This window comes from Elephas maximus, chromosome 27, assembly GCF_024166365.1.
Source record: "Elephas maximus indicus isolate mEleMax1 chromosome 27, mEleMax1 primary haplotype, whole genome shotgun sequence".
NCBI classification, from domain to species: Eukaryota; Metazoa; Chordata; class Mammalia; order Proboscidea; family Elephantidae; genus Elephas; species Elephas maximus.
Genome location: NC_064845.1, coordinates 34540298 through 34553709, shown reverse-complemented (window position 1 = coordinate 34553709; position 13412 = coordinate 34540298). Strand labels below are relative to the sequence as shown.

General features: G+C 41.2%; 1 protein-coding gene across 4 annotated transcripts in view; it reads left to right on the top strand.

Moving 5' to 3' along the window:
- NEK11 (NIMA related kinase 11) overlaps positions 1-13412 on the top strand; it is a 382694-nt gene that overhangs the window by 269968 nt on the left and 99314 nt on the right. For 3 of the 4 annotated variants that reach the window (XM_049870713.1, XM_049870719.1, XM_049870716.1), the window contains one exon: positions 11808-11904. The exons of the other annotated variant lie outside the window; for it this stretch is intronic. In XM_049870713.1, coding sequence (XP_049726670.1) covers positions 11808-11904 — 97 coding nt within the window. The remainder of the gene's footprint in view (positions 1-11807; positions 11905-13412) is intronic. 4 annotated transcript variants of the gene reach the window in all.

The window sequence follows — 13412 nt, the reverse complement described above, 5'->3', positions numbered from 1 at the left end:
TCCCTGTCACCAGCCAAGCTGGGATTGCCCACCTACTTGCTAAGGCAGTTCATTTAAAAGAAGTATTAGGTTCTTTAATATGAAATGGGGCTGCATTCACTGCAGATCACTTAATTATCGAGTGTTTTTTGAACATTTCCTGGCGTAGAAACACTGTAGGGCATACCAAGGAATATCAGACACAGTTCATGTTTTCAAGAAATTTCCAGGTTACGTGGGGTGTTAACATCTCTAGACCAAGTTACTAAGACTCCAGGCAGAAAGTTGTGAATGGCACATGAGTGGGGCGGATCACCAGGGCTGGACCAGTGGTTCTCAAACTGTTGGAGTGTCAGAATCACCAGATCACTGGAGCCCGCCCCTGGAGATTCTGATTCCGGAGTTTTGGGGTGGGCCCCAAGAATCTGCATTTCTAACAAGCCCCCGGTGATGCTGATGCTGCTGGTCTTGCTGGGCTAGGAAATCAGAGAAGGAAGGAAGGGTTCACTGCCAGCTAAGGCTTTACAGAGAAAGTGCTTATTGTTGACAAATTGTAATAATGGTTTCTGTGGCTCATGAATTCAGAAGTGGCCTGGCTGGGTGGTTCTGGCTCAGGGCCTCTCATGAGGTTGCAGTCAGAGGTCAGCCAAGTTTTTAACAAAATTGTCTCACATTCAACTTTTAACGTATTTGTTGCCCCCCTGAAGAGACCATTATTTACAACCTAGAGATAGGTTTTCTCTCAACATTTAGGTTGTACTAACCTGAAAGAATAAAATATTTTTGACTCAGCATGTCTGTGTCAAGGAATTTATCTTAAAGAAATAATCAGTTGTGTCTAAAGATAAATATACAGGGATGTTCATAGCAGTGTTTATGTTGTTGTTATTTGCTGTCAAGTCGATTCCAATTCATGGCAACTGCATGTGTTTGTAAGAGTGAAAAATTGGAATCAAATAAATGCCCAGCAGAAGAACGTATCTTCCAGAACAAAGGAAGTTCTTTATAATTTATTAAAATGATGTAGTTATATGTTCAGTGGCATGAAAGGTGTAATAAAGTACTATAGCAGATTTCTAGACGCACAATCTAGAAATACTAAAATGGAAATAGTGATTATCCCTGAATGCTCCTCCCTTTCTGTGAACATGGATGACTTATGTGATTTTTTTCAACTAAAAGAAGGCAGTATTGATGTACCTACCTTATGTATTTTTGTCAGTCTTGAAGCCAGTCCCAACTTGCTGTTAGAGAAAAACAGGTTTTATCCTTAAAGCAAAATTCTCTATGTTGGCTGCCTAGAATGGTTGAACTCCCGAAACGTTGCCTGCTGTCTCCACAATGCAAACCCAGCTGAAAAGTTAGGTAGGGTCTGGCTTCCATATACTTCTTCTTACTCTGTATCCACATTTATTGCTGTGTGTTGATCCAAAACAAGACACTCCCTCTTCTTTTAGTGATAAATGCTGTTCTTCGAGCCCTCTTCTGGTATATTTAACAAGACACAGAAATCTTCAAGTCCCTGAACTTCTGTTGTGTTTAGTTTTCCATACAACTCAGTTGAATATTTGTAGTGTTAAATAACTGTGTTTTAAAAATAGAAAGTTTTTTTTTCCTATTTTCTGGTATTTGTCATTTCTCCTATGAGTAGCAAGTTTACTTTTCCAAGCTAACCCAGTTTTTTTCCAAGTATTTTATTTTGGTGAAGGCAATGGAGGTGCTATTTATTTGAGAAGTAGCCCTGTGCAAAGCGCTGTGGTGGGCCATGGGGATGAGGGAGGCAGTGTTAAGTTTGTATTGGGCCTTTCTTTACCAACAGGAAAGCCTTTGTATGCATTATTGCATTTAAGCGTTACTAGGGCTCGCTATGAGTCGGAATCGACTCGATGGCAGTGGGTTTGGTTTTTTTTTTTTTTAGGGCTCTAGAGGAGCCTGGGTGGCACAGTGGTTAGGAGCTACGGCTTCTAACCAAAGGTTGCCAGTTCACATCCACCAGTTGCTCCTTGGAAATCCTATAGGGCAGTTCTACTCTGTTCTATAGGGTCACTATGAGTCGAAATTAACTCAATGGCAAAAAGTTTTTTGGTTTTTTAGGACCCTGGGGGGTAGTTCTGTTTTTGTTTTTGGTACAGGTGGGGAAACTCAGCCTCAGAAATTTTGTAACTTACCAAATATCACGGAGTCGGCACTCAAGCTGAAATCCTCTAAGCCCAGATCACACACTCCTAATATGTCCCACTTTCTTTCCTGCTTGAAAGCATATGGAGGTTGTTCATTCCTGTATCATCTTCCTCCACGGATGGGTTGGCAACAACTTTCTTAGGCAGTGGCTTCTGCCCTTTGCCAATAAAACAATTCTCTCAAAGAGCTGGGATGGGCAAGGGATAGTAGGAATGGCCACATCTGATCTGTCATTTCTATTATTGCTCTTATTAAATACTCAACCTGTTAAAGGTGCCAAGACAACCATCTCCATACTCCTCAAATCTTCCCCCAAACCCAGTAGCCATGTGTCCTGGGTTTGGCACTGCAGGAAACAGCCTCTGACATGCAGTTTAATGAGCAGGATGTTTATTCTGGAGTGCCTTTGGGATTGGCACCTGTGGAGAGGAGGGGAAAGAAGCAGGATGAGGCAGAGGGAGAGGTTGAGCCAAGATGCAGTCCTGACAAAGCCCTGGCCAAATCCACAAGGAGCTCTGGACCCAACAGAGCTGTTAACATAGCCGGGCTTTGTACCTCTACATTGGTCAGTCATTAAATGTGGGCCGCCTGGGAAGAGCATGACCTTGGGTGAGGCAGCTTTCTGTAGCTGAGGCAATTCTCAAAGAGCCACAGCTGGGGGCTATCATACTGCTAGCAGCCGGGGCAGCAAATCTTTCCATGAAAGGAGATCCAGGTAGCCCATCTCCATCCCTAGTGTGTCAGGGTGACATAGTGAAGACAGAGAAGAGCCTGCTTTGCAGGTTCTCAGGGAATTTTACTGACTTTCTAATGCCTACTAACATCACAGGAGAAGCTTAGTGTGGGTTAGTTAAGCTTCTCAGCAGAGTGGAACTGCTTTCACATTGCCCTGATTCACACTCCCTTTCAGAATAAATGGTGGAGCCGTCACCTGGAGGGATAGAGAAATGAGATGGCAGATGTAGATTGTAACAGTTTCACTTGGAGGTGCAGTCTTATCTGATAATCACCTGAGTTTTCAAAATGTTGTGAAAAATCAGCCTTCAACACACCTACCTGGAGGTGGCATGTCTGTGGGGTCTCAGAAAGAACACTCATTTGGGAATCAGGAAACCAGAGTTCTGGTCCTGGCTCTGCCCTTTCCCCTTATAGCTCTATAGCCTTGAGAAAGTCACACAGCCTCTCTTGGCCTCAGTTTCCCCATCTGTGAAATGAGGGAATTGGGCTATAAGATTTCCATGGTCACTTCCAATTCATAATGGTGATGATTCTCCAGGGGTTGGCAAACTACAATCCACAGGCCAAATGTGGCTTCTTGCCTGTTTTTGCAAATAGAATTTTACTGAAACACAGCTGCGCTCATTTGTTGACATGTTATCTGTGGCGTTTTCTTGCTATAACAGCAGAGTCAAGCAGTTGTGACAAGAATCCATATTACCTGCAACGTCCAAAATATTTACTATCTGGCCTTTTTCAGAAAAAGTTTGTCGACCCCTGGTCCAGACAAGTCTTCCATCATATGCCACTTCAAGGAATAGGTTGAGAAATGTTGACCATGAGGTCATACTTTGGGACAAAGAATGGTGTCTGTCAAGTAAATGGGATTTTTTGAGTATTCCTTAGGAAATTGAGAGAAGGGAGAGTGTTAAAGGATTTGGGTGAAAAGCATTCTAAATGTACTGTGCACCAAGGGCAGTGTCTGCAAAGATTCCTGAGTAAGCAATGTCCCAGGTGCTTAAGAGAGATCTTGTTTGCCAAAATAGCCATCCCTGCAGTCCCTGCATCAGCTCTTTGTTACCCACATGGCAGGATATTTAGAAGGGAGGGCAAATGTAGGTTTTGTATTATGATCAAGGTCATTTGTCCAGGAACTGAAGTGAGTAAAGGGAAATTTTGGAAGGAAATTTAGAAAGAAATGAGAGAATAATCTGTCTCTGATAGTGAAATGTCAGAATCATCAAGGTGTCACTCCTTCAGAAAAAATAGCTCTGCTGGTGAAAAACCACAGAAGTAGGAGGAATTCTGACAATATTACCCTAAAAGCTGTGATTTGCGCTTGTAAGAAACACTGCTTCTAGGAGCTTAATGCCTCTTCATATCATTTTGTTTTCATCTCATTGTCAAAACATTCCCATGGGGTAGTGTCAAGTGTTATAATCCTCATTATCTTATACTTCACAGGTGGGGAGAGAGACTTCAAGATGATTTTGCCTGAAGTTATATAATACTTGTAGCATTTATTGTTGATCCCAGCCACTTGCCTCTTAGCATTTGGTCTCTTTGGTTGCTATTTACCTTTGTTGTATACAGGTATTGTCTTCCTAAGTAAACTCTGTGCCTATGGAGGTCTAGTGATATGTCTTAGATCATAGACTGTTAGAATTGAAGGGAGGCCCTCAGTCTAATGAAATCACTTAAATTTAAATGTGGAAGCTGGCCCAGGGAGATGCCTCAGGGCCACATAGCCAGTGAGAGTAGAACTAAGACAATAACTGTGGCCCCCTAACTCAAAGCCCAGTTCTCTCATTATACCTCTTTGTATTTCCCACACCTAGCAGAGTACCTTATGTATATATACACTCCGTAGTACATCCGGTTATTATCTATGTAGGTATCCCCTCTTTTCCTCTTGACTACAATCTCTTTGTGGGCTAAAGACCACAGCTACTATTTTTATTACCCTTAATTTTAACTCCCACCTATTGAATATCTAAAATATGTGCCTTACCTTGAGTAACTAGAAAAAGAAGAGCATATTAAACCCAAAGCAAACAGGAAAGAAGGAAATAACAAAGACTAGAGAAGAAATAAAGAAAATAAAGAATAGAAAAATAATAGTGAATATTAACTAAGCCAAAAGTTGTTTTTTTGAAATGATCAACCAAATTGACAAAACTCTAGCTAGACTGACCAAGAAGATAAAAGGCTCAAATGATTAAAATCAGGAATGAAAGAGGTGACTTAGCTTTAAAAATAATAAAGATTATGAGGATATACTATGAATAACTATATGCCAACTAATCAGATAAGCTAGATTAAATGGGCAAATTTATAGTAAGACACAAATTTCCAAAACTGACTCGAGAAGAAATAGAAAATGTAAGTCCTTAACAAGTAAAGAAATCAAATTAGTAATTTTAAAACTTCCTACAAAGAAAAGCCTAGGCCCAGATAGCTTTATTGGTGATTTCTGCTAACCATTCAGAGAAGATTAATACCCATCCTTAACAAACTCTCAAAAAATAGAAGAGGAGGGGATACTTCCAAGTTCATTCTATGAGACCAGTATTACCCTGATAACAAAACCAGGCAAAGACATCACAAGGAACAATAACTACAGAAAAATATCCATTATGAAGAAAAAGAAAAAGAGATGCAAAAATTCTGAACGAAATACTAGCAAATGGAATCCAGCAACATATAAAAAGGATTATACACCATAATCAAGTGGGATTACCTCAGGAATGCAAGGGTCATTCAACATATGAAAAAAAATCAGTGAAATACAGCGTATTGATAAAATGAAAGAAACGAAACGTGATTTTCTTAATAGAAAAAGCATTTGACAAGATCCAACAGTCTTTCATGATCAAAACACTCAACTAACTAGAAACAGAAGAGAATTTCCTCAACCTGATAAAGGGCATCTACTAAATATTCATAACTAACATCGTACTTAATGGTGAAAGACTGAATGATTTGAGTCCCTCTAATATCTTTTTTTTTTTAATATCAGGAACAAGACAATGTCTTCTCTCAGCACGTCCATTTAACAGTGTTTGAGTTTCTATCCAGGGAACTTAGGCAAGAAAAAGAAGTAAAAAAGGCATCAAGATTGAAAAAAGTAAAACTATCCCTCATTGTAGATGACATGACCTGTATATAGAAAATCCTAAGGAATACACAGTCATGCATACACGCACACACAACTATTAGAACTAATAAATGAGTTCAGCAAGGTTGCAAAATACAAAATGAATATACAAAAAAATCAGTTGTATTTCTATACACTAGCAGTGAGCATTTCAAAAATGAAACCAAAAAAGCAATTCATTTACAATAGCATCAAAAAGAATAAAATACTTAAGGATAAATTTAATAAAATTTGTGCATAACTCAACTTTGGAGATACAAAGATGAACAGGACACAGCCTCTGAGTTGAAGGAGCTTACTACCTAGTTGCAAAGGGTAGGAGAGTGGAGGGAAAAATTCACATCTATAGCTAAGGGTACTGGAAGACAAAATGGGGTAAGGAGCATCCCAGCTAACACCTAGCAATTGTCAACATAGAGTGGGTATTTACTGAGTCTTACTACCTGGGATATGTAGAGCAAAGTGGCTAGAGAAAGGACTGTGGAATAAAAGAAGACCTGGTTTCAGCTTCCAACTATGTAATTTATCAATTGTACAAATTTGGATAAATTACTTGACTTCTCAAAACCTCAATTTGCTCGTTGTAAAATGTACCTGCTTCATAGGAGCCCTACATGAGATGATACAGATGAGATGCTTAGCACTGTTACTTGACTGGTCTGGCACTTGACTACTAAAAAGTTTTGGCCATTATTATTGTTGTTGTTGCTAATGATAAATTGGAACAAATCTGTATAGAAATTAAGTTATACAAAGACAATAAATCTGAACAGTGAAATGTGAAATGCATGACCTGAGGCAGGAAGAAAAAAGAACCTAGGATGGACGAGGTGGGGTGAACACTTGAAGGAGGGGATCAGGGAAAGGGGAGAGCAGCAGAGAACAGACAAAGACTGTGACTAGAGAGGATGGGGGTAGAGTCTGAGCAAGACAGACCCCAGGATGAATGACACAAGAGGGAAGAGTGGAGTTGGTTTAAAAAGAAACTCAGTGGAACCACCTGGTGAAGGGAGTGATGGGTATGGGGAATAGGAAGAAAATGCTCAAATTATTCCATGTTACATTTTTTGTCACCACTTTATTTTCAAAATGGCTGGGCCCTCAGCTTTGTTGCTGACCCATGGTTTGAGCTATTCCCTATAAGCAAGTGGTTTACTCCACTGCTCAAGCAGCATGAAGGTCACTGTTTTATGGGGCCATATTCCCCTTCTAAGGGACAAACAGCCCAAGCAGCGAGTGGGTAGAAGGAGGTAGGACATAGCGGCCATTTTGTGCCCCAACCGCATTCTCCTCTGGCTTGAGGCTGCAGCCAGTGAAGATCTGCTGAGTCTCATCCACACAAAACACAATGCAGAGATTTCCACAGAGGCATATTTGAGTCAAATATCTTCAGAATTTACAACTGGCAGAAGACAGTGGTCAGAGTTTTTTTTTAAAATCTACCGTGGCCACCCCTTGAATGTGTACACATCCACTTTAAAGAAACCACCATAGGTACAACTGTTCTGTGGCTGGCTAGTGGACATTTTGCAGTCTTTGGAACTGAGACGAGAAAAGTTCTACCTAACTATTATGGATTGAATTGTGTTCTCCAAAAATGTGTGTCAACTTGGCTAGGCCATGATTCCCAGTATTGTGTGGTTATCCACCATTTTGTGATCTGATGTGATTATACTATATTGTAAATCCTAACCTCTCTGATGAGGGAGGATTAGAGGGAGTTATGTTAATAAAGGTGGAGTCAATCTACAGGATTAGGTGGTATCTTAAATCAATCTCTTTTGAGATATAAAAGAATTGAACAGAGAGATAGGGATCTTGTTACCACCAAGCAAGAAGAGCCAAGAGTGGAGATTGTCCTATGGACCCAGGGTTCCTGCACTGAGAATCTCCTAGACCAGGGCAAGACTGATGACAAGGACCTTCCCTCAGAGCCGATAGAGAAATCCTTCCCCAGGAGCTGGTGCCCTGAATTCAGACTTCTAGCCTACTAAACTGTGAGAGAATAAATTTCTGTTTGTTAAAGCCATCCCATTGTGGTATTTATGTTACAGCATCATTAGATAACTAAGACAAAATTTGGTACCAGGAGTAGGGTGCTGCTCTAAGATACCTAAAATGTAGAAGTCATTTTGAAACTGAGAATGGTGGGGCTTCCATGCCCAAGGGGCAGAAAAAAAGACCCTCCCAGGGCTGAGAGGGTAGAGGTCAACACGCAGATGTGCTAGGACAATGGGGCCACCCAAAGCTGAGGGAGCAGAGTTGCTGTCCCAGTGGGCCTGGAACCCAGGGCCAAGGGGCTTCCACTAAGAATCCAGAGAATGTGACCAACACTACGAGTCTGGAGGGCAGGCCCATTGTTTAAATGGTGTTAGAGGGTTATTTTCAAGCTTTAAGAGCTAATGCAGTGTGTTCTCCTGACTTACTTGGTGTCTGTTATCCCTTGTTTCCCTCTATATTTCTCTCATTTATAATGGAAATGTCTACCTTGTGCCTGCTGCACCATTGTACTTTGGAAGCAGATAACTTGTATTTTAGATTTCACAGCTAAAGAGGAATTTTTGGAATTTGGATTTGGAGTTGATTTAAGACTTTTGGTATGATATAATGGGGTGAATGTGTTTTACATGTGGCAAGGACATGAATTTTGGGGGGCCAAGAGATTGAAGTTATGGATTGAATTTTATCTCCCCAAAATGTGTATTAACTTGGTTAGGCTGTGATTCTCAGTATTGTGTGGTTGTCCACCATTTTGTGATCCAATGCGATTATCCTATGTGTTGTAGTCCTAACCTCTATGATGTTAATGAGTCAGGATTAGAGGCAATTATATCAATAAGGCAGGACTCAATCTATAGGGTTAGGTTGTATCATGAGTCAGTTTGTTTCGAGATATAAAAGAGAGAATGGAGCAGAGAGGAGTGGGACCTCATACCACCAAGAAAGAAGTGCCCAGAGCAGAATATGTCCTTTGGACTCAGGGTCCCTGTGCTGAGAAGCTTCTAGACCAGGGGAAGATTGATGACAAGTACCTTCCTCTAGAATTAACAGAGAGAAAGCCTTCCCTGGGAGCTGATGCCCTGAATTTGAACATCTAACCTCTTAGACTGTGAAAGAATAAATTTCTGTTTGTTAAAGCCACCTACTTGTGGTATTTCTGTTATAGCAGCACTACATAACTAAGACACTAACCAGTGCTTAATGGTATTAACGACCAGTGCTTAATAGTATTAACGACATTAAATACCCAATAAAAAAATCATGACAAGGAGGAAGCAGCAAAAGAAAGAAAAAAACTTTCTCTTTTTAAACGTGGGTCCTTGCTTTTTCATTCTGTAGCTGGCCCTGTCTAGATCCTTTAGAGTCATGCTACTCCAAGTGTCATCCAAGGACCAGCAGCATCAGTATCACCTGGTAGCTCATTACAAATGCAGAATTCCAGGCCCACCCCTGACCTACTAAATCATGTTAATAAGATCCCCAAGTGATTCATGTCACATTGAAGTTTGAGAAGCAGTGGTCTAGAACAAACTCTGAACCTAGTCATCAGTGACGTGTTAGACAAAGCCTGTCATTCTAAACCCAACCATTCTGTCATGATTGCTAGATGTGTTTTCCTTTTCCTTGACGTAAAGCAACCAGCTGTCATGTTTAGAAGGTGGAGTGGAAAAGAAAAACCACCCGGCCAATAAGAAACACTGAAAAAGGAATTGCTCTGAACACAGAGCTTTGCCAATACTGTTGTTTGAAATTATATTTGCCCTGTTCTCTGTCCTTGGGCTCAAGGTTTAGCGTCTTTCCCAGCAGCAGTGAGCCTTACTGAGGGGAAGAGTGGCCAGATTAAATAAGCTTCAGCCCTTGTGAAAATTGCTTTGACCGTTATTTGTATAAGCCTTCAGGACTTGCCAGCTCTCTCTAGAAGAGGTGGGAAAGCAGCACCTTCCTTTCCTTCTTGGCAGCACTGATTTCTGAGCACACACATGTGTGACTTGGCATGGTGTGGGTACTGTTGCTTTAGTAACTTGCCAGCTTCTAGGAAAAGTGACCATAAAAAGCAGCCAACGTGGGTGGTCGTACAACATGATGGATGCAATTGGCTTCATTGAATTGTACAAGTCACAAATGCTGAATTGTCAAGTGTTGTGTTATCTATATTCTCTACAACAATAAAATAAAGAACATGAATATGAGATGAACCCCATGTCTCGTCCACCTCCCCCTGTAAGTCTTCTGGGGAAAGCCAGCCCCCTGCTGCAGGGGGAAAGGTGGAAGCTGAAAGGCAGCAGCAGTCCAGCGGCAGTGAGGGCTGAGGCGGATTTCTGGGTGTGGAGGGGGTGTCCCCAGAGTGAGAGAAAGGGGGGTAAACATCAGCTGCTAGTACTTGTGTTTTTAACCTGGGTACACAATGATTACTGTACCAGGAAGGACGGGTTGTTTATTCAACTAATTGTACTGTGCCCTTTAAAAAGCCCATACTAGTTGATGCAGTCATTCCAATTCTAGGGCTGGCCTGGGGAAAGATCAGAGGTTTTGGCAGAGTTAAGCAGGAGAATAACCATCTCGATGATATTTGTAAAAACAAGAAGATTGAAGTAAGACGCGTGCCCCAAGGGGGTATTGCAAAAGGGGTGTGTATGTGAGAAATATTAGAAATTGCATCTCACTTTTAAAATTTAAAAATATAAGAAAAAATAAGGTTTACTTATATGTAAAGTGGTTAAGAGCCCTGCTGCTAACCAAAAGGTCAGCAGTTGGAATCCACCAGCTGCTCCTTGGAATTATTACTGTACCAGGAAGGATGGGTTATTTATTTAACTAATTGTACCTCTTTTTTGTAGACCCTCCAGCCTTTGGTAATGTTAATCCTTGCACCACTCAGAGACTACTGTAATAGCAGCTACATGTGTCTAATTTATAAATGAATAGTAGGGGTGCTTAAAAATTTTTTTCTAATGGGGTGTGCAGCACCTTGTGGGAGGTGTCCAGAAATGCACAGGAGGCCTCTGCCCCAGCAGTGAGTAACAGCTCCAGGGAGGCTTACGGCAGCCCGCGGCCCACATGTAAATCCAGCTCTGTGGATTCCCTGAGACCTCGCTAATGGGCCAGCCTTAGCCTCTAGTGACTATTTCTTTCCCTTCCGTTTCTACATGTTTTGTAAGGACCTCCAGGGTGTGTTGGTAAAAACTACAGCTGTCTCAGCAGATTTCATAACACCACAGCTTTCATTAACAGCTCTTTCCCTTCTGAACCCAACTCTGGCCTTCTCCTCTAATCTGCTAGAGTTCAAGGTGGCAGATGACCCTTCCCCCCCCCCCCAATCAGCATCCTGCTTTCCATTGTAAAAAAGGGTAATGCCCAGGTATGGGATTAAAGTAAAGGAAAACCAAGCTTATTAGAAAAAATTCTTCAGTTATCTAAACATATACCCACACCTGCTGAAAGCAAATGGCCAAAGGTTCTCTAAGAACCTTTGCTTTTCTATAGGTACGTTTTCTGGAGTTTTCCTAGTATTAAAAAAACCATGATTTAAGTAATAATTTTCTGTTTAAACAGTGCTCCTTGGAATTCCTCATGCATATTAAAACTGTAAATAATCATATTATTTGGGCTAAATCTCCTGATGTGCGTGGCATAATTGAATTCATCTCTGATTAATGTAGCATTACCTTGTTGCAAAGGTGGATTAGCTTCTGTTTTCTGATTGCCCTTGAATGTTGCCTTGAGGTTGTAGGAGTCCTGATGAAGTCAATAAGGGTTGTGCATTGGTTTTCAGACACAAGAACCATCACCAGCAAAGTTCCAGACATGTCCCAAGGACCAACAATTTTCAACAGTGCGATGGCCGGGACCAAGATGAAACGCATGAGGGAGTAAGTAGCACGTTGCCTGATCCCTAGGAGTGGGCAGCGTTAGAACATAGTGACACAGAGCGTGACCCAGTCATGTCTCCCTCTTGCGCTCAGCCCCCGTAAAAATGGCAGCCGGGCTTCATTTTTTACACACAGCGGTGAGTGGAATGGGCCAAAGCCCAGTTGAAGGGCCTGAGTATGCATCACTGGTGCCTCTTTCAGACTTCCTGGCCGGGAAGAGACACCCAGCTTCCTAGTCTAACCTCTCTCATACGACCCCTTACCTCTAGATCAGGGGTTGGCAGAAGTGCCCTGAAAAAGGCTACCAGTTGCCACCGAGCCATTTCCAACTCTCAGCGACCCTATGTATGCAGAGTAGAACTGCTTCGTAGAGTTTTCAATGCTGTGACATTTTGGAAGCAGATTGTCAGGCCTTTGATCCAAGACACCTCTGAGCAGATTTGAACCACCATCCTTTCAGCGAGTAGGCTAGTGTTTAGCCATTTGTGTCACCTAGGGACTCCTTGTAAAAGGCAAGATAATAAGTATTTTAGGTTTTGTGGGCCATACGGTTTCCGTTGCCATTACTCAGCTCTGCTGTTGTAACACAAAGAAGCCATGGACGACATGTAAATAACTGAGCTGTGCTATTATATCATTTATGTGAATAAATGACCATGTAGCTTTGCTCCAACAAGACATTTTGTTTTGACAGTGAAATTTGAATTTCATATCATTTTCAGGTATCACAAAATATTCTTTTTTTGAAATTTTTCAATCATTTAAAAATGTAAAAGCCATTCTTAACTCATAGGATGTACACAACCAGATGACGGGCCAGTTTTGGCCTGTGGCTCTATAATTCTCTGTGCCTGCCATAGATGTTTTAATTCAGAAACTTCTCTCTAAAATCCACCTCCTACGTTGGTGCTGGTTGAGTAGTTAGGGAAGTTTGGTAAGATTTATTTTTCAGTCAATTTACATTTATATTGTTCTTGTAAAATTGTGTATTATCATCAAGCTAATAGTTGAAAACAAATGATTTTAAAAAATGCTGAAAATCATTTCCAAACCTGAAGCTGGTAGTGTGTTTAGATGCTTATTGTTTCCAAGGCCTGCCTGTACCAGTGTAATCATAGAGTAACAGAGTTACCATGGCAACAAAGGGTTCCCAGGAACCGAAAGTGGGTATGTTTAGACTACACTGACCCTCCTCCGCCTACCTCCATCTCTCCTTGCTAGAAGGAGATGGTGGAGAAGGCTTTGCTAATCTCCCAGGCCATAATCTTCAAAGAGAAGAAGAGTAGCTAACTTCTTTCCCCCTTAAAATTTAATAATGTGTTATTGTCTGATTTTTTTGTATCTAAGACTTCACTTTTGCAATGTACGCAAACATCCCAAGTCCTAGTATATTATGAAATGTTTTCAATAATTAAAATGAAACTAGTTTCGCCAAGGTAAATGACCGAGATGCATTTTAGTGATTTTATTCCTGACCAAGTGTTTCCTGGCTCACCTTTTCATGGGGA